Below are 23,762 nucleotides of genomic sequence, written 5' to 3'. Positions count from 1 at the left end.
ATAAAAGGTCTAATAGATTTGGCAAATAGAGTACTATGAGGCCATATTGAGGGGAAAAACCCAAGTAGCTAAAAGCTGAGATAAATAAGTTAATCATTAACTCAGTCCCAAGGAGACAGTTTGAAGCAATGATTTTCCTCTCCAGGGTCACATTAGAATCACCTGAGTAGCTTTCAAAAATGCTGATGCCAGGGGCCCCCTGCAGAGATTCGGAGGGAATTGGTCTGGGAGCCAATTCATTATTGAACAGTTGTGAGGTTGTGAGCAAGCATCTTGGTTGAAAGAGACTGAAATCATGAGGACACATTTAAACGGGTGTAGCATTTCTAAAAGTCGACTAGGCCCTGTTGTGCTGTAAGTTTTCATGATTTATTCTCCACTTACTGTTTTGGTACCTTTTGTTCTACAACCTGTGTGTGAGATACTATTGTGAAAACCAAGAGAAAATATCTCTGCTCTCAAGGGGCTCCCCATTTAGTGGGGAGGATAAGGCGGTGCAAATGCCTGTCGTGGAGGCAAGCGTATCTTGACACAAAAGAAAGAGGAAGGAGAGGCCACTTCCTGGTGGCGCTAAATGAATTGATTTTATGGCCAAAGAGCTATTTATTTCTGTTGTAAACAACATGTGGTCTGTATCTTTCTAACCTTCCTCTAGCAGTGCTATCAGACTTCATCTGAGCCTTTGAAATTTTTCTAATAACAGGGATTATTTACTTAACTCTTTCAATATTTAGATGTTAAAGAAGTGTGTGTGTGTGTGTGTGTTTTTTAATGCTGTGCCGCCTTTTATTTCTGTTTGAATACTACTGCAAACAACTTCTGTTTGTCCAGATTTACAATCAGGCTAATCAAATCCCATGTTCAAGGGTTGGCATAATAGCTAGTCAGGCAGGCTTCTTTCTGAAATATGACAGCCACGAATGCTTATAATCCATAAAACATGAGAAATTCAATACTCCATGTGTGTTTTTTCCTCATTTTTGGTTCAGAGGAATGATCAGAAAAGCTGTACTTTTTCATAGGGCTTTTAAAATGGTGTTTGGAAAAGAACTTTAAACCGGCTATCAGAAAAGAGGAAGGTTTGTGATGGCTACTGGTATTGACCTTGTTACTATGGAAACATCTTTTTAGTAGTTGTGTTTTAAAAATAAGACACACAATTCAATTTCCTTTTCCATAACTCATAAGGCCATAAATTCTGCTTTTTGATATGATTTCAAATATGTTATAGTCCAATGACTTTCAGTGCTCTTTGGAAATAATGTTCATTTTTATTGTATTTTCTAACCTTTTGCTTTCTTAAAAACTGAAGTGGCAAGGCAATTTAATTGCTTTCTAGAAAGTGTGCTAGTATCACAATGCAATGATAGTTCTTCCTTTTTTCAAACTACAATTGGGGGCATTATCACTGTGAAAATCTTCATTCTGTGCTTCATTAATATTCCATTCTTTACATTCAGAATGGAAATGATAGCATGAGGTCCAAAGTTACAACTATTTTCTCTTCATCTACATGTTTTTTATAGCATTTTAACCATTAACGCTGTATTCCAAACATAATTCCAAAAAGTGTGTCCATACCTCCAACAGACATTTATGTACATAAAATGTGCCATCTCCAAGAATCTCAATATGTATTAGTTTCTTTACCCCTTTTCCATTCGAACCCTGAAATTCTATGGTTTGATGCTATACATAAAGAGGACCTAGAAGGAATTAAAGAAAGGATCAGAAAAAAATAGGTAAAAGCAGAGGAATAGTGCATATTTGAAAAAGGGAATGATTATTTAATTCTGTCAAATACTAGCCACTGATTTTTTATGATTAAATTGTTGCCCTTTTTGTTGCAAAAGATAGCAACCATAGAACCCTAACTACTTAAAGCAAAAGATAATTTATTATCTCACATAACTTTAAAATTCATGAATATTCATGTTATTAGATTTGGTTGGGTTTCGTTTAATCAATGAAATCAGACATAGTTTTTCTTTTTTTTCACTTCTTGGCTTTGCTTAATGTTTTGGCTATGGTTTCTGAAAAGCTCTCCCCTCATTGTGATGAGATGACAGTAACATAATCAGTCTACATCCATCCATTCAAGTCCAAGTCCATGAGCTTTCTCTTTTAAATTACTTCCAAACTCACTTCCATTATTAGTTCTGATTGGCTCTAATGAGGACTCATGATGATCCCAGACCCTATCATCATGGCCTATGTTAACTTGCTCATATCTATGTTACATGCTTACCCTTGATGCTAAGGATACAGTCAGCCCCACTAAAGCACATGGACTGAGAGAAGAGGAAAAGGTAGTCCTAAAAAAGTCAAAGCAATGATGCCAAGAGAAGAGGAAGTAGTCACTGCATGATACTACTATAGATGTCCACTTCAGCTGAGAGGAGGTTACTGGTAGCCTTTTGAAGTAACAATCCCATGATATGGGTGGACACCAGATTAGAGAGAATTAAAATGCAAGTGAATGATAGAGAAGTGAATTGAACAAATATCCACCTCCTTTTGTTTTTTAAGAGCATCAAGGAATGAAAATAACATGACAAAATAGTGGCTTGAGACAGTAAGATCTCCAACAAATGCTTTTTTTTTTTTACCATGGGAGATATTAAACATGTATAGGTCAAGCCAAAAGATGGAACCCAAGTCCCCCAGGAGACCTTGAAAAGTTGTAATTTATAGTATAGAGTAATCCTTGCAGAGGAACTGGGTTGCTCCTTCTTCCTCTTGCAACAATAAGATCAAGTATGGAGAGTAAAACATGGATACATTCTGAAGACCAGTGAAGCACTTTTGAATGTTCATGCCCAGTAGGCTCTGTTTTTTTCAGAGATGAGATTATTATCTGAGAGTGTAGTAGACAAAGGTATGTTTAGAACCTGAATATTTTAATTGGTTATATTTGGAAATTTCTCCATAGAAAGTGAGAAGGGATCTACACATGTAATAAAATAATCACATTATATGTTAAATTATCTTTATTCATATTTTATGCATTTTCTTGTGTATTTTATGCCTTTCCCACAATTATAAGCTCCATGAGAACAAGGATCACATTTGCTTTTTCCACACCGCATATCCATTATTCAGCACAGTGCCTAAAGCAGAATTAGAATTGCAACAAAAAACTGTAAAATGACCAGTTGAATAAAGGAATGGACCCTTAAGCCTTCTGCTTTTGGTTGATTCAACTTGGAAATTAACTGACCATAATTTCAGAGTAATGAGACAATAATAATTATCCTGAGACAATAAAAATTTCAGGCAAAAGCATTCCCTGTCAAAGATAATTTTCCTAAGCCTACTTCCTCACTAACATAATTAGCTAACTCATCTGCTAAAATACCATTTGACTCCAAGTTCTGCAGCACTGTTAGAATTAGTGGTACATTTAGCCAGACAGATTGCCTACATGAAGCGACAAATAGGACCACCATTTGACTTGAGTCTACATGCAAATAGGAAAAAACAGCTGCAAGACAATATATTCTCAGAGAAGTTTAGTCCAGCAACTGTGTTAGTGGAGCTGAAGGAATAGTCTAGGCTATTCCGAGTTAAGAACTTATTCCACTTTTCATCAATGATTTTTATAAATGGCTGCCATAGTGAGATTTGCCACCTGCCTGTTATTTCCAGCGAGAAGCCAGACTGGTCTGTGGCATAGATTCACAACCAAGGAGCAGAAATAGAGTAGCCCGTTCTTTCGGTCAGCAAGCATTTATGAAATGTCTAGCTGGGGTTAGTCACTCATCTAGGTATTTGGGCTATGAAGATGAAGAAAGCACAGTCCCTGACCTTGGATACCTATAGTTTCCGGATGGGGAGAATAGACATTTGGAAGATAATTTCAATATAATAATTCATAGAATTATGGGAAAATGCCTTGGAAACAGAGAAATAACTGTTAGCCCGACCTGGGCAGGCAGGTAATAATATTTCAAGGTAAGAGAATATGACCTGTTGCTTGAAAATATGTACTGGTATTAACTGGATCAAAAAGGAAAATGGAGGGATGTTGGAAGCTATTTTTGGCAGGAGTATGTGAGGCCGAGACATGTGATATGTATAGTGGCAGAAGCAGTTCAAGGTTCTAACACTGGGAAGGACCTAGAGAAAAGGGATCCTGTCATTGGTTTGGGAACTATGAAAATGATAATGCTGCCCTTGAGAATTTTCTCAAAAACTTTATTTCAAAAAAAAAAACTTTATTTTCCTTATATTACTCCTCAATATATATATTTTATCATACTTTAATAGTAATCATGTCTCCATGTTATCTCATTTTTTTTTAGATTTTATTTATTTATTCATTAAAGACAAAGAGAGAAAGAGAGGCAGAGACATAGGCAGAGGGAGAAGCAGTGAGCCCGATGTGGGACTCGATCCCAGGACTCTGGGATCACACCCTGAGCCAAAGGCAGATGCTCAACCACTGAGCCACCCAGGTGCCCCTCCATGTTACCTCATTTAAACAACTGCTGAAGATGGTGCTTTCCTAATCCACAGACCCGTGTTCTCCCATCACCACTACCTGTGTAGCTTCTGTGCTTAGGAAGTCACTAGACTTTAGTGATTGTGAGCTGAAAGTTTGGTAAGACTGTGCAAAGAAATGATGGTAGACAGGTTGGCAGAGACCAATAGGGAAGGAAAGCTTCATGTGTAGCAGTAAGAAATTTGAATTCGTTCCTTAGCCAATGGGGCATTGGAGGTTCTTCAGCAGGAGAGCAACCGGAGCCAGTCTCCATATCAAAGGACTCATTTACAGCAGAGGTGAGGATAGTGGAGGTACAAAGACTTGGAAGGAGGCTATCTCTAGCAAGAATCTGGGCAAAAGACATCTGAACAGTATAAGGACAAGGCTGGTAGAAATGAAGAAGAGGAAGGTGATGCCAAGGTGTCCAGCGTGGACAACCAGACTGTTAGATGGTCCAGAATTCACCATCAAAAGGAGAAGATGGGAGAGTCTATTCAGTCCGTTAGCATTTGCTTACTGAGTCAGTCACTTTTTGTAGGATCTGGGTCTGTGAAGATCAATATGGCACCGTCCCTTTCTGCAGGTTTTTTATTATTATTATTATTATTTATGATAGTCACACACACAGAGAGAGAGAGGCAGAGACAGAAGCAGGCTCCATGCACCGGGAGCCCAACGTGGGATTCGATCCCGGGTCTCCAGGATCGTGCCCTGGGCCAAAGGCAGGCACCAAACCGCTCCGCCACCCAGGGATCACCTCTGCGGGTTTTTATAACTCATTTTGGATATGTTAGGGTGGATAAACACATAAAAGATAACCCCAAGACTATTTAATAGGATTATGAGCAATGTGCTGTAGAAACATAGAGGAAGGACCCTAGCTTCTTTTAAGTTGTTAACTAGGAGAGGAAGCAGGTCTGGGAAAATCATAGTAAATGTTTATATTTAATATCTTGATTTTGAGTAACTCTTGGAATGGGTAAGAAAACAAAGGAGAAGAAGTCATTTAGTGTTTTGGAAATGCAAGTCAAATTTAGGGAGAGTCTGGAATGGGGAGGATTGTACAGGAACAATGCGTAAGGTGATGAATGACATAACCCAAGGAGAACCCACTGAAAAATAATTATCTGGAACTCACATCTGAAATTACATTTATTCTAATATAAATTCACATTGTATTTTAATTTAATAATGTCTTGTGAAAAACACAGAAGGGAACCAAAATAACACTCATAATTCTAACAGGTTCTCATCCCACTGAGAAGTGAACGTGCCCCCTCCTACTCACTCTCTGCCCTTTCAATCACAATTCACAAAAACAGTTAACATCAACTTTTGAAGAGTTCGCAGAGGAATTGAAGCCAATAGTGGGGAAAAAAAGAAAAAGTGACAGAATAAGAATCAAAAGTGGTTGGTGTCCCAAATGGAAAACAGGAAGTGTTTGTCATGTTTATGGTGCCAAGTTGTACAAACTTTTTATATGATTCATAAAAAAAAATCCAAAATTATATTTTGGCAAAAAAAATCAGCATAATGTTTTATGTAAATGTTAATTCAAGATTAGCTTTATGTAAAATTTGTTTTTTAAAAAAGAACCAGCTTTGATGTTTAGAGTGATCCCCAAGAAGAACTTTCCTGAACAGCTTTATATGTTCCCATAAACCCCAATGGTTTATAGAAGAGAATCAGAAGAAACCCGAGCTGGGAGCAATGAGGTGAGAGCTGTCAGCTGATGCCCAGGCTGGGGCAATGGGCAGACTTGCCTGTGGCATCGGTATAGCTTGTGGTGTGGCCGGGGAGCTTTTGTTTGCATGCCAGCTGGACCACCCAACTGTCAGATGTGTGTGATTGAAGAGGGAAATATGCCGAGATTATATGATACAGGAGGTGCCTATGTGTAGCTGAAAGGAGGTAGGGCAAGTGCCACAGAGGTGGATGTTTGATCCCCCGGATCAGAGGTCTGATGTTCTGGGGACCAGAAGCCATCCCCTTGAAGCTTGTTTTCCTAAGTGTGTGAAGGCTGGAGATATATTTGATAGGACCTGCCTTCTGCTGTGTTGCCTTATTACTACTCAGCTGTTGTGAAGATAAGGTGGTTTGCCCTTTAAAATAGGATGAAATGTCTGAATGCAAGAATCCAAACTGAAATGATTTTGCAAAGTGAATTTATCTCCCTTAAACCTCCCCACTCCCATCCCGCTCCACACCCACAAAAGGTTTCTAAAAAGAATATAACTAAGCATTTGACTGGATTTTTTTTTAGAGTAAGGGAAGCCGTCATTCTTTTGAAAGTAATTTGCCATGCAAGGCTGCAAAGTGCTATAAGCCTATTTCGCTTTTTGTTAATAGTAAAATATATTAAAACACTTGAAGCATTGCACCTTAAATGATCTGAACCTTATAGGAAGCCTCTGTTAATTTGCTGTGATATATTTGAAACTCTGTGAGACATTTTATAGGATCCTGTTTCTTCCTGGTATTGCTTTTATTTGGATTTATTTTTTCTAAAAAACAATACACTCACATGTTTTTTACAAAATCAGATATTACAAATGGTTTTTAATGAAATAGAGAAGCCTTATACCAAATCCTTTTCTATTTTAGTTGTATTTCTTGACATTCACATCTTTACTCCTGCATAATATGCTTCTGTTAGGTCTGGATTCTTACTCTTATATAGTAGATGATGATTTCTCTGACTCAATTTATCTTTCCTTTTGACCCTAACTTAGTATGTGGAGATATAACACCATGTTCAAAATTAGTTCTATTTCTCTTCTGGTACACTTTTCCCTAGAATTAGTACTTGCTTTTCATTGTGTTTTTAACTGTGTTTAGCGGGATGTCCAGTTTAGCTTTTTTTTTTTTTTTTTTTTTTTAATAAGACTTTGAGTTTTTTGAAGCAGTTTTAGGTTCACAGCAAAGTTAAGAGGAGGGTACAGAGATTTTCTATATACTCACTACCAACCTACATGCATAGCCTCGCCCTTACCCATATCTCCCACCAGAGTGGTACATTGACTGCAACTGATGGACCCAAATAAGTACATTATAATCACCAAGGTCTATAGTTTATAATAGAGTTCACTTTTGGTGTTGTACATTCTGTAGGTTTGTACAAATGTATAATGTCATGTATCCACTGTTATATTATCATGCAGAGTATTTGCACTGCCCTAAAAATCCTGTTCTTCTCCCATTCATACCCTTCCCCCAACCACCAGCCCCAAGCAACCACTCATCTCTTTTCTGTCTCCATAGTTTCAGAATGAAATATAGTTGGAATCATCCAATATGCATGTAGCCTTTTCAGATTGGCTTCTTTCACTTAGAAATAGGCATTTAAGATTTCTCCATGTCATTTCATGGCTTAATAGTTCATGTTTTTTTTAGCACTGAATAATATTCCATCATTTGGATGTACCACAGTTTATTTACTTACCTGTTGAAGGTCATCTTGGTTGCTTCCAAAATGTGACCATTATGAATAAAGCTGCTATAAATACCGTACACAGGTTTTTGCATGAACAGAAGTTTTCAGGTCCTTTGGTAAATAACAAGTAATGTAAGTGCTGGATTGTATGATTAGAGTATGTTACTTTTTTAAGAAACCACCAAACCGTCTTCCAGAGTGGATGTGTGATTTTGCATTCCCTCCAGCAATGAATGAGTCCCTTTTACTCCACATCCTCGAGAGCATTTGGTGTTGTCAGTGTTCTGGATTTTGGCCATTCTGATAAGTGTGTAGTGGTATCTCATTATTGTTTTAATTTACATTTCCTTGATGGCATATGATATGGTGTATCTTTTCATACACTTATTTACCATCTGTATATATTCTTTGGTGAGGTGTCTGTTAAGTCTGTGGCCCATTTTTATTTGGATTGTTTGTGTTCTTTTTTTTTTTTTTTTATTGGTGTTCAATTTACTAACATACAGAATAACACCCAGTGCCCGTCACCCATTCACTCCCACCCCCCGCCCTCCTCCCCTTCTACCACCCCTAGTTCGTTTCCCAGAGTTAGCAGTCTTTATGTTCTGTCTCCCTTTCTGATATTTCCCACACATTTCTTCTCCCTTCCCTTATTTTCCCTTTCACTATTATTTATATTCCCCAAATGAATGAGAACATATAATGTTTGTCCTTCTCTGACTGACTTACTTCACTCAGCATAATACCCTCCAGGGATTGTTTGTGTTCTTATTGTTGAGTTCTAAGTGTTCCTTATATGTTTTAGATAACAGTATCTCATGACATTTGTCTTTTGCGTTTATTTTCTCCTGGTTTTTAGCTTTTGGTTTTGTTCATTTTGTTACTCCTTCCCCAAATACTCAAAAATGTGATCTACAGATTTTATTATTTTTCTTGAAGATCTCCATCACAGAGCCTTCCACCCCCTTGCTCCTTTCTGAATGGATTGATTTCTGTTGGCTGCCCCACTGTCATCCTAGGCTTCCTTTTACTTCTGTTTTTGTGTTAGGCGCCTTATACCCAGGATCTCATATCTTTAATTTTTCTTTATTTTCTCCACTTTCCAGAGCATCTGACATAACTTTCTGTTGTCTCTGAGTCTTGCACACACAGGAGTTTGAGCCTTCTTTTCGTCATTAGCTCTTTTTATGCGGCTGTTACTTCTTCCATTCTCTGAGTTACCATGTAAGCATCTGCTTTCCTGTTCCCAAAATGTCTTCTCCACTGAGGTCTCTCCATTATCCCCACCCCCCATGGATCTATCCCCATCTTAAATTTCTTTAATATCATTTTAGTAAGGTCTGAAGAGAGAAAGATGGTTAATATATGTGGGCCACCCAACATGTTTCATTGGATGTCCAAGTTTAACTTTGGATGGATTGATTTGCCTGAGGATTTAAGTACAAATTAAAACATTTTTTTTTGCATGCATTTTTTTCCTTTGAGAAATTCATTCATTCTTTCTTTCTTTCTTTCTTTCTTTTCTTTCTTTCTTTCTTTCTTTCTTCTTTCTTTCTTTCTTTCTTTCTTTCTTTCTTCTTCCTTCCTTCCTTCCTTCCTTCTTCTTCTTTCTTTCTTTCTTTCTTTCTTTCTTTCTTTCTTTCTTTCTTTCTTTCTTTCTTTCTTTCTTTCTTTCTTTCTTTCTTTCTTTCTTTCTTTCGAGTTTGAAATTATGTCAAAAAGCAGCAGACCTAGAGTATGGGTGTCCAGGTGGAGGAGGATCAGAAAATTCTGTCTCCAAATTTATCCAATTTACTGAATTACCTAAGCCCCTTCTCCAGCTCTTAATTTACAGCTGCTATGATGCTATTACTTAATTGAGAGATTAGGAAGAAAAGAAAGAACAACTACCATCTGCATTGGCACTTACTTTAAAGCTCTGGGAAGAGAGAGCTACAAAAAATAATGACTAAACAAGTTTTTATCTTGTTTCATTGGATATTTCTTTTTTTAGCACCCCAAATTGGGAATTATTTCTGCCTGCCATTTATGCATTTAGCAAAAGTTACTGTGTCTTCAATATGGTAAAAATCATGAGATAGATTTCCTATCGCTTCCAAATAGTATTAATAAACACACACACGGGCATGTGAGTGGGCTCAGTGGTTGAACATCTGCCTTTGGCTCAGATTGTGACCCTGGAGTCCTGGGATCAAGTCCCACATTAGGATCCTGGCAGGGAGCCCGCCTCTTTTTCTGTTTATGTCTCTGCCTCTCTCTCTGTGTCTTTCATGAAAAAATAAATAAAACCTTAAAAAATGTTTTAAATTAAAAAACACATACACGCCTCAAGATTTTATATATAAGGCCGTTTTACCTTATTAAAACAAAATGCAAGACTTCCAAGTAATTCCTGAAAGTGAAGCTCTTAAGTTTCCAGGTCATGTAAGTTAGCCTCTGGCTGTCTCTAAGAAGGTAGTGCTGCGTGTTCAAGAGATGAACTTAAATGTCACTGTACTTATATTTTATCAATGCCAATGATAAAATACAACTATATTCTTTCATAAACTTTCTTAGTGGTAAAATACAAGAGGAAGAACTTTTATCTTAGCAATATTGACAGGATAAACCCTTTCTATAATTTGAAATTGATGTAACAAAAAGTAATATGAATAACCCTTAATTTGTGTATGTGTACATTCGTGCTTGTACATATAGATAGGAACTTTAAAATGTAAAAGGTTAATTTTAAACTTTTTTTTTCTTTTAAACGATTAGTTTAAGATATTATCTGGTGATTAAATAATCAGTTTGCCTCTCTATTCATTTTAAATGTCAAATATCTTCAGGTTTAATGAGTGCCCTCTTGAAACATTTCATTGTCTTCCATTGGCAGTAGTGTCCACACCACTGTAGCAAAACTTATCATATAACACAGAGCTACAGCTTATCCGGTGAGAATGATGGCTGGGCTAAGGTATAAACCCTCGAGTGAGTGAGGTGAGCAGTTCCACGTACCCTGAGACTATCTAACATGGCCTTATGCAGTTGGAGGTTTGCACCAATTTGACAAACCCAATTGTGCACAAAATTGGTATATAGGATAAAATACTTAATGTTTACTGTGAATATCCAAAACAAAAGAATCATTTCATTTTTTTTCATCAGTATCAACCCATTTGGTAGCATGTATGTCTATTCTCAAGATTAACCATTCATTTATTTTAAATAAAGCAGCTCATCTTCCCCCAGGTCCCTTCATTCTCTAAAAGAATATGAATATACCACGATGAATTGTAGTACACAAAATGAAGATTGCATTTTGCCTACTTGCAGGTCCTTATAGCTAGACTAAGACATGTATTGTTCCTTTAATGATAACATAAGGGACACGGGAGAAAGAGTGGAAGGAGGTCTCATCCAACATTGATTGTCCACTACATATCACAATCTTTCATTCATTTTCTCACTTAACCCTATGTCAGATATGTAAACAGAATTATTACTATTGCCTCTGTTCAATAGAGAAAACTAGAGACCAGTGTCATTAAGTTATCTGCCCCAAGGCACTCTGCTAGTCTACCATAATACTAAGATTTAAATCCAAGTCTGTCTGACCTCAAAACCTGTGGTTTTTTTTTTTTCCATTACAGCCTTCTGTATCCCATATGGTTTTTCTTAGTCATAAGAAAGGTTGTCCTTCACAGAGGAAATTAAGTTCATTATTGTTTTAGTTGTCCTTTATTGATATTAACCACATTTTGGTCTGTATATACTATATATTACTGTGATTACAGTAAATAAAAGAAGCAGGTAGGAACCACGTAGAGGTAAAGAACTAAAAGTCCATTTATCAGCAGGTAACATTAACACTTGAGGAAGAGACACTAATGACCTCAGAGGACTAATTTCAGAACTATTGGCTTCCATTGCAAACTCTAGACACACACGAGTGAATGCAGTTGGTTTCAGTTCCTCAGGGAAATAAATTCAACAGTAGCAATAGAAGAATCTAAAACAAAGAAGAATTGGAGAGTAGTTTTTATTTGGGGATTTTTTTCAGAAGAAAACTTGCCTCACTTTGTACAAAATAACTACTCCAGGAAAGTTGTATGTTAATTAATATGTTTGGATTTGAATTATCATTTGAAAGCCATTCCCTGTTTATAGGTAATTTAATACAACTTATACTTTAAACTTTTTTTTAAAAAGCACTCATCTTATAATTATTTAATACAAATTAAATTTCATTTAGTTGATTCATATTTTAAAATAATTCAATATGACTATTATGTACTATGTCTTTTCTTCCAAGCCTCTATTCATAATAACAATTTCAATTTGTTTCCCCTAGTTTGTTGGTTGTTTTCTTTTAATTTTTATGTATTTTGCAGGCTCTGCTATCCTTGGTTCTTTATAAGTTAAAGAAGTATTTTTTCTGTCATTACACTCAACTCCTCCATTCTACTTGCCCTTTAGAAAATTCAAGTGGTAAACAATACTGAAATATACAACATAAGCTACCCTATAGGAAATTGTGTTTTTTTTAGGATTTTATTGATTTATTTGACAGAGTGAGAGAGCACGAGCAGGGTGGAGGGACAGGAGGGGAAGGAGAAACAGGCCCCCCACTGAGCAGGGAGCCCCACATGAGGGCTTGATCCCAGGACCCCAGGATCATGACCTGAGCCAAAGGCAGGCACTTAACTGAACCACCCAGGCACCCCTACACTATAGGAAAAAAATTAAACCTCTCTCGGTAATTTAACTCTTTTAGACCATTAGAAAATAATTAGATGTCTGGGGTGCCTTGGTGGCTCAGTTGGTTGAGCTGCCTTTGGCTCAGGTCATGATCCTGGAGTTCAGAGATGAGCCTCACAAAGAGGCCTGCATTGGGTTCCCTGAAAAGTGAGAAGTCTGCTTCTCCTTCTCCATCTGCCCCCCTCCCCTACTCATGTCACTGTCTCTCTCTCCCCCTCACTCTCTCGCTCAAATAAATAAATAAAATATTTTTTATTAAAGATTTTATCCATTTATTCATGAGAGACAGAGAGAGAGGGAGACAGAGAGAAAGAGAAAGAGAGAGAGACAGAGACACAGGCAGAGGGAGAAGCAGGCTCCATGCAGGGAGCCCGATGTGGGACTCAATCCCGGGACTCCAGGATCACGCTCTGAGCTGAAGGCAGATGCTCAACCACTGAGCCACCCAGGGACCCCAAATAAAATCTTTTTTAAAAGTGAAAAAATAGATTTCTGAACAAAAATTATCTATATGATTTCTTCTAGCTCTGTATGGCCCAATATAGTAGCAACTAGTCACATGTGACTATTTAAGTTAGATAAAATTAAATAAAATTAAAAATTAGTTCCTCAGTCACACTAGCCATAATTTCAAAGGCTCTATAGCCACATGTGGTTAGTAGTAACTATACTGAACAGCACAGGTGTAGACCAGTTCCATCATCACAGGAAATACTATTATATAGTGCTGTTCTAGATTATGAGATAGGATAAACATCAAGATTATTTATTTTCTTTCTTTCTTTCTTTCTTTCTTTCTTTCTTTCTTTCTTTCTTTCTTTCTTCTTTCTTTCTTCTTTCTTTTCTTTCTTTCTTTCTTTCTTTCTTTCTTTCTTTCTTTCTTTCTTCTTTTTCGGCAGTATCCTCAGCGATTTATAACAGTGGTTGCAACATAGGTAGTGGCCAACAAATATTTGTTGAAATTTGAACAAACTGAATAAGTGATTGGAAAGCAGGAGAAATAGTTTCAGTTGTAGAGTATTTATGGAAATTTAAGGTTAAAACTTAGGTTCAGGTCCAGAAAGGTTTTATGTAGAAAATATTGTATAATCATATAAAATTCAGGAAGAAGGAAATTGGACTAGATCTTAAAATAACTTTCTATGTTTACTTCAATATTTATCAGCAATAGAGTATTATATTTAAAAGTCAACTCATTTCTTTTTCCCTAGAGATATATTCTTGTTGGTTTAAAATCATTCCTACGTTTATACTTGTAGTATGCTTTTATGTATTCACAACAATATCTAGTATTGATTAGTATGTCTGTAAAATATACATAAATAACTACCATGGTTAAAAATGGGGATGCCTGGGTGGCTCAGTGGTTGAGCACCTGCCTTTGGCTCAGGGTGTCATCCCGGAGTGTCTAGATCGAGTCCCACATCTGGATCCTTGTATGGAGCCTGTTTTTCCCTCTGCCTATGTCTCTGCCTCTCTCTCTCCCTGTGTCTCTCATGAATAAATAAATAAAATCTTTTAAAAAATGCATTTTCTCTTCTGTAATTCATGATTTTTCCTTCAGTATTGTATGCCATATATTTCCATTTTGATACAGTTAGCACTGAGTGACTCATTTTAGTTGCTCTTATGGCACACAATTTTATGTTTATGTCATGATTTACTTGTGGATTTATTTATCAATTCTATTGTCTGAAATTGAGGTAATTTGGCTAATATAAACAATGCAGTAGCAAAGATCCTTATTCATATCTTTTGTGCACACATGTACTTTCCTAATCTAGGATAATATGGAGAAATGAAATTGTTACAACCTTTGAGTATCTTCAACTGACTAGATATTGTCAAACTCTTCTTCAAAGTATCTTACAACTTACAGTTCCCTCCATAATAATTGCAAATTGTCTTTTCCCAGCAATTTGTCAACTTTGCTCTTGTTGAATTAAGTGTAAAATGCCTTTTTTTTTCTTTTTCTTTTTTCTAAAATGCCTTTTTGTATGGATTTCATTTGAGTTTCTCTGATTATAAAGGAAAGTGAGCAACTTGTAGCATAATTATTGACCATTCTTGTTTCTTTTTCTGTCAATTGACTATTGTTCATTGCTTATTGGAATATCCTATATCCATAACAAATTGTGTTTCCAAGTTTTTAGCTTATCTTTATATTTTAATTTTTTTTATATTTTAAATTTTTATATGGATTATTTTATCATACAAACAGTTTCAGGTTTCTCAATCCTTACTTTTATGTTGCTTTTACAGTTTTTTTTAAATTTTTTTTTTTTTTTTTAAATCTATGATAGTCACACACACAAAGAGAGGGAGGCAGAGACACAGGCAGAGGGAAGAAGCAGGCTCCATGCACCGGGAGCCCGACGTGGGACTCGATCCCGGGTCTCCAGGATCGCGCCCTGGGTCAAAGGCAGGCGCTAAGCCGCTGGCGCCACCCAGGGATCCCGCTTTTACAGTTTTTTTAAAGAATTTCTTTCCTCCTTGAATATAATATTTTATTCTTTGAATTTAAATATTAATTTGGGGGAGAATTGACATCTACATGATATTGAGTCGCCTATTCATATACATGAATATGGCGTATCTTTCCATTTATATATGTTTTCCCATAAAATTATATCATGCCATTAGGGTTATGCGTATCATTTAAAATATGTAGTGTTTTTATTGCCAATGCCATTTTAAAAACATTCTAATTGGCTATTACTTATGTACCTCAACCCTACTGATTTTCATGTATCAAGCTTATATCCAGTAACCTTGCTAAATACTCTTATTAATTTCAATAGCTTGTCAGTAAGTTCCCCTGAATTTTCTTTTAAGATTTTGTTTATTTATGCATGAGAGACACAGAGAGAGGCAGAGACATAGGCAGAGGGAGAAGCAGGCTCCCTGCAGTGAGCCCAATGTGGGAGTCAATCCCAGGACCTTGGGATTATGACCTGAACCAAGGGCAGGTGCTCAACCACTGAGCCACCCAGGAGTCCCTCCCCTGAATTTTCTATGTAGACAATTATATTGTGTTCAAATAATTTACCCCTTTCCAATGATTACATATCTTATCACTTCTTATTTTATTGCATTAGCTAGGAATTCCTGTGATATAGTCTGGGAGCAGTGATAGTAAATATCCTTACCTGATTTCCACCTTTAATTGTAATATTTGTAAATTTTCACTATTAAATATGTCATTTGCTATAGATTTTGGTAGATATTCTTATCAGATTAAAGAAGTTCTATTTTATTAATAGCTTGTTTAAAGCGTGTTTTTCAATGTTAGCTCTGGATTGTAGGCTCTTCTACATATTTTGAGAGCTCATAAGATTTTTCCCGCCATTAATCCGTTGATGAGATGGATTCCATTAATGGACTTTTCTGTTATTGAACAACCCTTGCATTTCTTTGAAAAACTCTTCCTAGTCATGATTTTTTCTTATACACTGCTTGTTGCATTTGCTATTTGATTTTGTATTTCAGCATCTATAGTTTAAAATCAGAACAGCACATAACTTCATTTTCTCAACCATTATGGGTATCAAATTTCCAGAAATCTCTAAATATGCCAAGAAACTTTCTCTCTCTCTCTCTCTCTCCCCCCCCACCTCTGTGTGTGTGTGTGTTGTGTGTGTGTGTGTGTGTGTGTGTGTGTGTAGCTGGTTGATTCTGCAACTAATTCTAATTTCAGGCTGTTTTATAAAATATTGGAAATCCATATTCAATGTCTTTTTCCTTCTCTTTATCTAGATTTGGACATACATGCTCTCCTATCTGCAACATCTTTTCTTGGTATTTTCCATCTTATAAAATCAGCATCATTGGGGTGCCTGGATGGCTCTGTTGGTTAAGAGTCTGACTTGATATCAGCTCAGGTCATGATCTCAGGGTTGTGAGATAGAGCCCCAAGTAAAGTGCTACACTGGGCCTGGAACCTGCTTAACATTCTCTCTCTCCTTCTGCCCCGTGCCCCTGCCCCACATGTGTGCACTCTCTTAAATAAATAAATAAAATCAGTACCATTTAGGTGAACACAAAAAAATTCAAAATTAGGAAGCCTAGGTGGCTCAGCAGTCTAGTTGAGTGTCTGCCTTTGGCCCAGGGCATGATCCTGGGCTGGGGTCCCAGGATCAAGTCCCACATCAGGCTCCGTGCATGGACCCTGCTTCTCTCTCTGCCTGTGTCTTTGCCTCTCTTTGAGTCTCTCATGAATAAATAAATAAAATCTTTTAAAAATTCAAAATCATCTCTATGTTCTAGTTCATATTCCATCTTATCTAGGAATATATTCATTGAAGCATATGGACCAGGAAAGATTTTAAAAACTTGAGTGGAGGAAGAAAAATGAAAATCAAACTCCTACCTTTTTTAAAGAGTTAAAAATTAGGACACCACTATAATCTGTACATGAGGGGAAAATGAGTGTTAATCATGTGCAAATACTCTAACAGAGAAAATAGGTATTTTAAAAAGGTATGTTAAAATAGGTATGTTAAAAAGCTTAAAATCTTCCAAGTTTCTGTAATTTTTAGCACTGCTTTTCTGAATCATTTTTTAAAGACTGGGGACAAAATCTGTCCACATTAACCTTGGAATCGGACAGGTGTACTCTTAGCAGTTAATGTTCACTGCAGGAAGAGTAGTGGAGACAGCAGGTGGCAGCAGCTCCCACTCAAAAAACCTGGAATCACAGCAAGCTTTGGAGCAGCCTGCGGCCTCCCTTGTAGGCTGGCCAGTTCTTCTGTGCCGGTAACTGCTCATTCGAAATATGAAAAAGAAAGTAAAGAAGAAGGAAAGGGAGAGGAGAGGAGAGGAGAAGAGAGGAGAGGAGAGGAGAGGAGAGGAGAGGAGAGGAGAGGAGGGGAGGGGAGGGGAGGGGAGGGGAGGGGATGGGAGGGGAGGGGATGGGAAAGGAGGAAGGAGGGAAGGAGGGAAGGAAGGAAGGAAGGAAGGAAGGAAGGAAGGAAGGAAGGAAGGAAGGAAGGAAGGAAGGAAGGAAGGAAAGAGATATAATGCATAAATCCCACTAACTTTGACATAGGAAATGAGACTTTTTTTACATGGAGAATGAATAACAAACTCAGGAAATAGGTTTACACCTATTGCCTTTATGCTTTCTAAGACTCTCCTTCCTCTTTCCCTTCTTCTATTTTAATGTATTCTTTTGGTTTTCACTCAAGCCTTTCCTTTTCAGGGAAGCTGGATATCTTTTAGCCATTTTGCGTACTTTTTATTAAATGACAATGAATTATAATAATAAGCTGATAATATTAATGTCACACACTCAATGGATTATGTACTACTGTCATAACCCTTATTTTCTAGATATCGAAACTGAAGGACAGAAAGGTTAATACTTGCTTAAGATCGCACAGTTGATAGGTAGAAGGAGCCAGAAGACTAACACAAGCTGTCTGATCTCAGAACCAGACTTTTGACCATTATTCAGGGATATGTCAACCAGGGAGACCAATTTCTGCCAAAGACAAGCAGGCAAATGTTTTTAATTCCATTAAGAAATACAATTCTTCAGTTAATTTAAATCCATGTATTTCCAAAAACGTCTTTGAGAAGTATTTCCACAGGTGGGAATTGAAGTCACTGACAGTTCAGTGTGAAAGAGATCCTGGGATGGACAGCACATCTCATCTTCTTCACTTATAATCTGTGGAAGCTCCACAAATTTTATCACCACCCAGAGCCTAACTTTCCTAATGTATTAAATAGTAACAATAATACTTAAGTGTCACTGTGAAGATTGAGATGTCATAGGGTGATTCCCAGAATACAATTAAAAACATCCTCAATTAATACTAGTTCACGTCCACCTTGTTCGGTAAAACTGTAGTCCCAACTATGAATTTCCCTTGAGTCGGATGAACCTGGAGAATGAGTTAAAGGGGAATGAAGGAAGCATTGGTTAACCATGAGGAGGAACCCTGCATCATTAATTTTTGTATCTCCCTCAATCTTCAATGATGAGTGCATACAAATATTTGTTGTTAAATTGGTGAGTAAATAAAGTCACAAAATTAAGTAGTCAGTGGATTTTTTAAATATGTAAAAATAAAGTCTTTCCAAGTATGCATTTTTAGAGAACTGAGGTAACCATAACATGTATGTTCCTGGGAAGTTATTTATAATTAAGGAAGATTCATGAGGGCCCCTTTTTCTGACCTCAAGATACTCAGTTTTTATTGTGACACCATTTGTTGTTCTCCGACATGCTTAGGCTTGCATTTGTTTGATCACTCACTAAATTACCTGATTTATCTTCTAGACCAAAAACAGAAGATGCTTGGGTATTTGCAAAGCCCAGTGCCATTCAGGCGCTTGGCGTCATGTCATTTGGTGAGTATATGATTTCAAAGCCCCTTTCTCAATATGGAGTCTTCGGTATAATGAAAAAGTTTCATATTTGTGTCTGGAGAGCAGATGTCCTAAGTTTTAGACTTCCTATTAACAGCATATGATCCAGTTTGTGCCAACATAAAATTAGGCTCAAACTTTTCTCACTCATCACTAAAATTTGATTTAATTTGGACAAGTTTCTTCCTCATGCAGAAAACTCATTACAGTCATCTTGTGTTTCTTAACTTGAAAATTTAGCAAGTGTTATGTGCTTATTCAAAACCTTGTACATGAAGTATTACAAATTGGCCAGATGTCTAAAGCCACTCTGTTATATCCCAGATTGGAAAGGAAGTCATGGACTGAAAATATAGTGCTGTTTAGATTTCCGTTACAATTGGAAGTCCACTAGGAAATGGAAAATGGGAGAGAAAGTTGGGTAGGCCTGGTTTCTATCAAGAGTGACATGAAGAGACCACATGAGCCTAATGTGAGTGAAATTTCTCATTCCTGAAGTTGTTAAAAAAGTTATTTTCTATTTTCTGATGTAGCTAGTAAATTAATGTATTTGAACTTCAGTTCAGCAGCATTCCAAAGTCGCATATGTCTCTTGAATTTTCAGAATTAAAAAGAACCCTAGTGCTTGTGATGAAGGATAGTTGGAAGGCAGGCAGGCAGGGCCAAAGGGCCCCAGCCCTAAGAGGAAACCACCCTTAAAGGATTTTACACCACCCTGCAAGGAGCCCTCCACCCTTTCCCATGTGATAGATAGATGACAAAAACCTGATTGGACGGCAGGCTCAGGTAGGTCAATCAGATTAAAACAGCCCTCCAACAAGCACATACCCCCCCCCCCCCCCCCCCCCCCCCCCCCCCCCCCCCCCCCCCCCAGATTTAGAAACTCCGATGGCAAACTTCCCAGGTCCCCTCCCTCCTTGGGAGCTTTGTACCGTCACTTTGCTATTGCTCAATAAACCTTGCTTTGCTGCCCACCACTCTGTCTGGCCTACCTCTTCATTCTTTGAAGCAGCACGACCAACCAACAACTGCGGGCACCGATGGAGAAAACAATCCTGCAACACTTGCTTTAATGGTGTTCTTTTTTTTTCTTTTTCTTTTTCTGTATTGCAGCATTTATTTGCCACCATAACTGCTTCTTAGTTTATGGTTCTTTGGAAGACCCCACAGTAGCTAAGTGGTCCCGCATCATCCACGTGTCTACCTTGGCTTCTGTATTTATCAGTATTCTCTTTGCTGCATGTGGATACTTGACATTTACTGGCTTCACCCAAGGTAAATGAGACATTGAGCTCTCATCACGTTTTGTTATTCGCATGGGGTGGTTCTGTTGCTCCTCCTTTTGGGTACCATTATACCCAGTGCTCCACTTCAAAGCGTCACTGATCTCCTCCATCCATTCTCTCCTCTACCTTCCCACCCCAGCTCCTTCTGTTTTTCGGATTTTCTCCTTTTTAAACTGCTGAACTTATTCCGGTAGTTCATTCTTTCTCTCTTCTTCCCTGCTTTCACTTAAAAGCACTTGAAATCTGGCTTCCCTCTCCACCGCTCTGCTGCAGCTTCACTTTCAGAAATACCAGCATCCTCCCACTCTTCAAAGTGAATAATCTTCTTGATTCTGATTCTCATGCACCTCTGTGAATCACTTAACAGTCCTGAATATCCGGTCTCTCCTCCCATAGGAGAAAGAGCACGACCATATCATCATTCCCTCTGTTAGTATTTTTTTTTTCTCTCTGTGTGATGGCCCTTTGCTTTCTCCTACCTTCTCTCCTCTTCTCCCCCCACCTCCCATTAACTGGCTCAGGCAAGCTGCCTTCTTTTCCCTCAACAAATTCTCTGGAGATTGTCATTGTTTTAAACTCTAGTCCAGACCTTTCTTTTCATCTCCAGCCTATTGCCTGCAGGACATTCCTACTTAGTTATCCCATTCCTGCCTTAAACACAAAACATCATCTTTCCCACAACACGGGCCTCATCCCTTCTCCCCTCCACCCCCATGACTCCACCCCACACTGATTTTTTTTCTCTTTTCTCTGTTCACCCAGGCACAGCAACTGAGTGGCTATTGCTTCTGCTTCCTTTGACTCACTTCTGCACTCACTCCTCTGTGTAGTTTAATAGCCAGGGTAATCTGACAGCCCGCTAAATGCCGTGACTCAAACATGTCACAGCTTTTGCTGGTCTATTATCTCATTTGACCTTGAAACAACCCTATGAAGGTAAGTGGAATAACTAGTTCTACCCCCTGCTTAAAACACAAAGAGGTGAAGGAACTTGCCCAAGCTGGCTGGTGACAAAGTAGAAAACAAGTCTTCTGACTTGCAGTTCATTTTTCTTTCCATTCTCTCTTGCAGTCTACCCCACTTTGGTCAAGTGTGACTCATTAAAAGCTGTCTCTTATTCTCCACTTCCTCTTCGCTTACTTTGCAGATGATACTAGGTACTCTTGGGTGTATTGTTTCAAACAGAGGTGACTATGATTATAGGCAGAGATTTCTCAAGGAACAAAGAAAAAAGTAAAAATGGCTTCAAAACAAAGTGTTAAAAATATACAAAAAAATAAAAATTAGAAAACACAGCAAAGTGTTTAACATAATTCCAATGCCATCAAAAATATAATACATGCATGTGCCATTAGAATGCGGTAATGAAGTGACCATGAAACTCTTGATAAAAATTGTGTTTCAAAACATTGCCATGTATTGCTATTGCTGCATCCTTTGCCAAGGCAAATGGCCTGCAGGCTCCAGTCTGTACAAAACCTTGGTTTTTAAATGCCTTCCCTGTAAGACATAAACCCTTTTTCTTAGTCACACCTTCCTAATGTTGTTACTGGTGGTAATTGCTTAGATGTAATTAAATCTTTATACAACAAAGCTGACAGGTTGGTTTGGGTTGGAGCTTTTTTTTTTTTTTTTCTTTTTAATCTATCTATAATTCCCGAAAATAGACTCAAGCTGGAATAAGCTGACATTGTTTCTTCAGGCCATTTCATTTTAGGGAAATCTGTTCTTACCTGTGCAAACTGCATGCTTCTTTTCTTGTCCCTTTGAGTAGATCAGTTTTAGCTTGTGAGACAGTGAAGAACTCGAGGTTGTTCTTGACGTTTTCAACCACTTTGGAAAAGGTGCAGGACCCACTTTTTAGGGAAGGTTAGTGAATGGGGACCTTCTGTCTTCTTTTCTCAGAGTGGTAAGAGTCTCTTCAGTCAACCTTGAAGCAGGTCTTTGCTGTGACTGCTTTGTGGTTTAGTCCCTTACTGCTGGGAAGGGACCCTACAAAGTAATGTACACTTGTTCTAATCGACAAGAGGAGGGGAGAAGAGTCATTAAAATAAGTCTTGGCAGAGTCGGGTCATTTAGCTTTTTCATGAAAAATGCCTGATGTGGGACTCAATCCCAGGACCCCAGGATCATGACCTGAGCCCAGGACCCCAGGATCATAACCTGAGCCGAAGGCACTCACTTAACAGACTGAGCCACCCAGGCGCGCCCCTTCTGTTTTCTTTTTATACAGTATAGTAGTGTATGAATTTGATCTGATTTTTCTATTCAGTCTAATTGGAAAACATGACCCAAATTTTAAAATGTAAACATGTTATATATTCAGGAAATAAACAGGCCCAAATATTGTTTGTTTCAGTATTGGGAAACTTTATGCTGACATGACTTCTGGGCCCTCATTAGATCCCTCTATTTTTTCATTGATGCCTAAGAAAATAGTCTCTAAATAAGAATTGGTTCCAGGTGTGCCTGGTCCATTGTTTAGTTCGGAACTAATTACATATAATGCTTTTCCTTGGAAATAACTATACTCTCACAGTTTTGAATCAGGGCATTGCATGCGGGTTCATCAGAAACCATGAAAGGTGAATCCTTGCCATGGCCCTAGGTCTGTGATTAAACCCTATAGCATGATATGCAGGAAATTCAGCCCCCCCAGATGTACTAGTCTACTCTTCCTTTCAGGATTGCCCTTGATCTAAGAATAACATTTCAAAAGGAAATTTGTTTATTTTAACAGACTTTTTTTTTTTTTTTAATAACTATGTCGCTTATTTACCAGAAACAAAGACCAGAAGCAACTTTATAAAACCAGTGCACAAGAATTTAGGGAGTTGATTCAGGTGTGGGAAGACAATGGATGAAAGTATTTTTCAGAAGTTGATACAAATTTAAGGCAGATCTACTGAAAACAAACAACAAGAGTAAGAGAAAAACCATCACTGATGAATTCATCTCAAGTCAAACGTACTAGTTTTAATATCAGTCAATAATTATATAGTTATTGAAAGCAAAAAACTTACATATAGGCTTGGCAGTTTATTGTATTAATGGAGTTTATGGAGCTTCTAAATAAATACCTACTGTCTGTTAGATATTTATCTCAAATAGTAGTTGAAATAAATCTATTTTATATTATTCTCTAGGAGACTTATTTGAAAACTACTGCAGAAATGATGACCTGGTAACATTTGGAAGGTTCTGTTACGGAGTCACTGTCATTTTAACGTACCCAATTGAATGCTTTGTAACTAGAGAGGTAAGCACGGTTCCTTTCCAACATTTTGCCTAGTTGATCCCTCCACTCCATTTAATTTAGGAAGATTTGTAAGTAATTTAATTCTGCAAATTCACAAGTGCATGACAGGTAATATTATTTACAAAATTTTCTTTTTTGACTAGTTTAAAGATAGATTTATATTCAAATTTATATTCAAATTCA

At 37.5% G+C, this 23,762-nt stretch overlaps 1 protein-coding gene across 1 annotated transcript in view; it reads left to right on the top strand.

Annotated features, from left to right (window-relative positions):
* The window catches only part of SLC38A11 (solute carrier family 38 member 11), a 57,395-nt gene that overhangs the window by 20,984 nt on the left and 12,649 nt on the right, over positions 1-23,762 (top strand). Inside the window, exons 8-10 of the mRNA XM_025471036.3 lie at positions 18,946-19,016; positions 20,148-20,309; positions 23,467-23,579. Coding sequence (XP_025326821.2) covers positions 18,946-19,016; positions 20,148-20,309; positions 23,467-23,579 — 346 coding nt within the window. The remainder of the gene's footprint in view (positions 1-18,945; positions 19,017-20,147; positions 20,310-23,466; positions 23,580-23,762) is intronic.

Source organism: Canis lupus, chromosome 36, assembly GCF_003254725.2.
Source record: "Canis lupus dingo isolate Sandy chromosome 36, ASM325472v2, whole genome shotgun sequence".
In the NCBI taxonomy this organism is placed as follows: Eukaryota; Metazoa; Chordata; class Mammalia; order Carnivora; family Canidae; genus Canis; species Canis lupus.
Note: the sequence above shows the minus strand (reverse complement) of the source record. Positions and strands in the feature narration are given on the sequence as shown.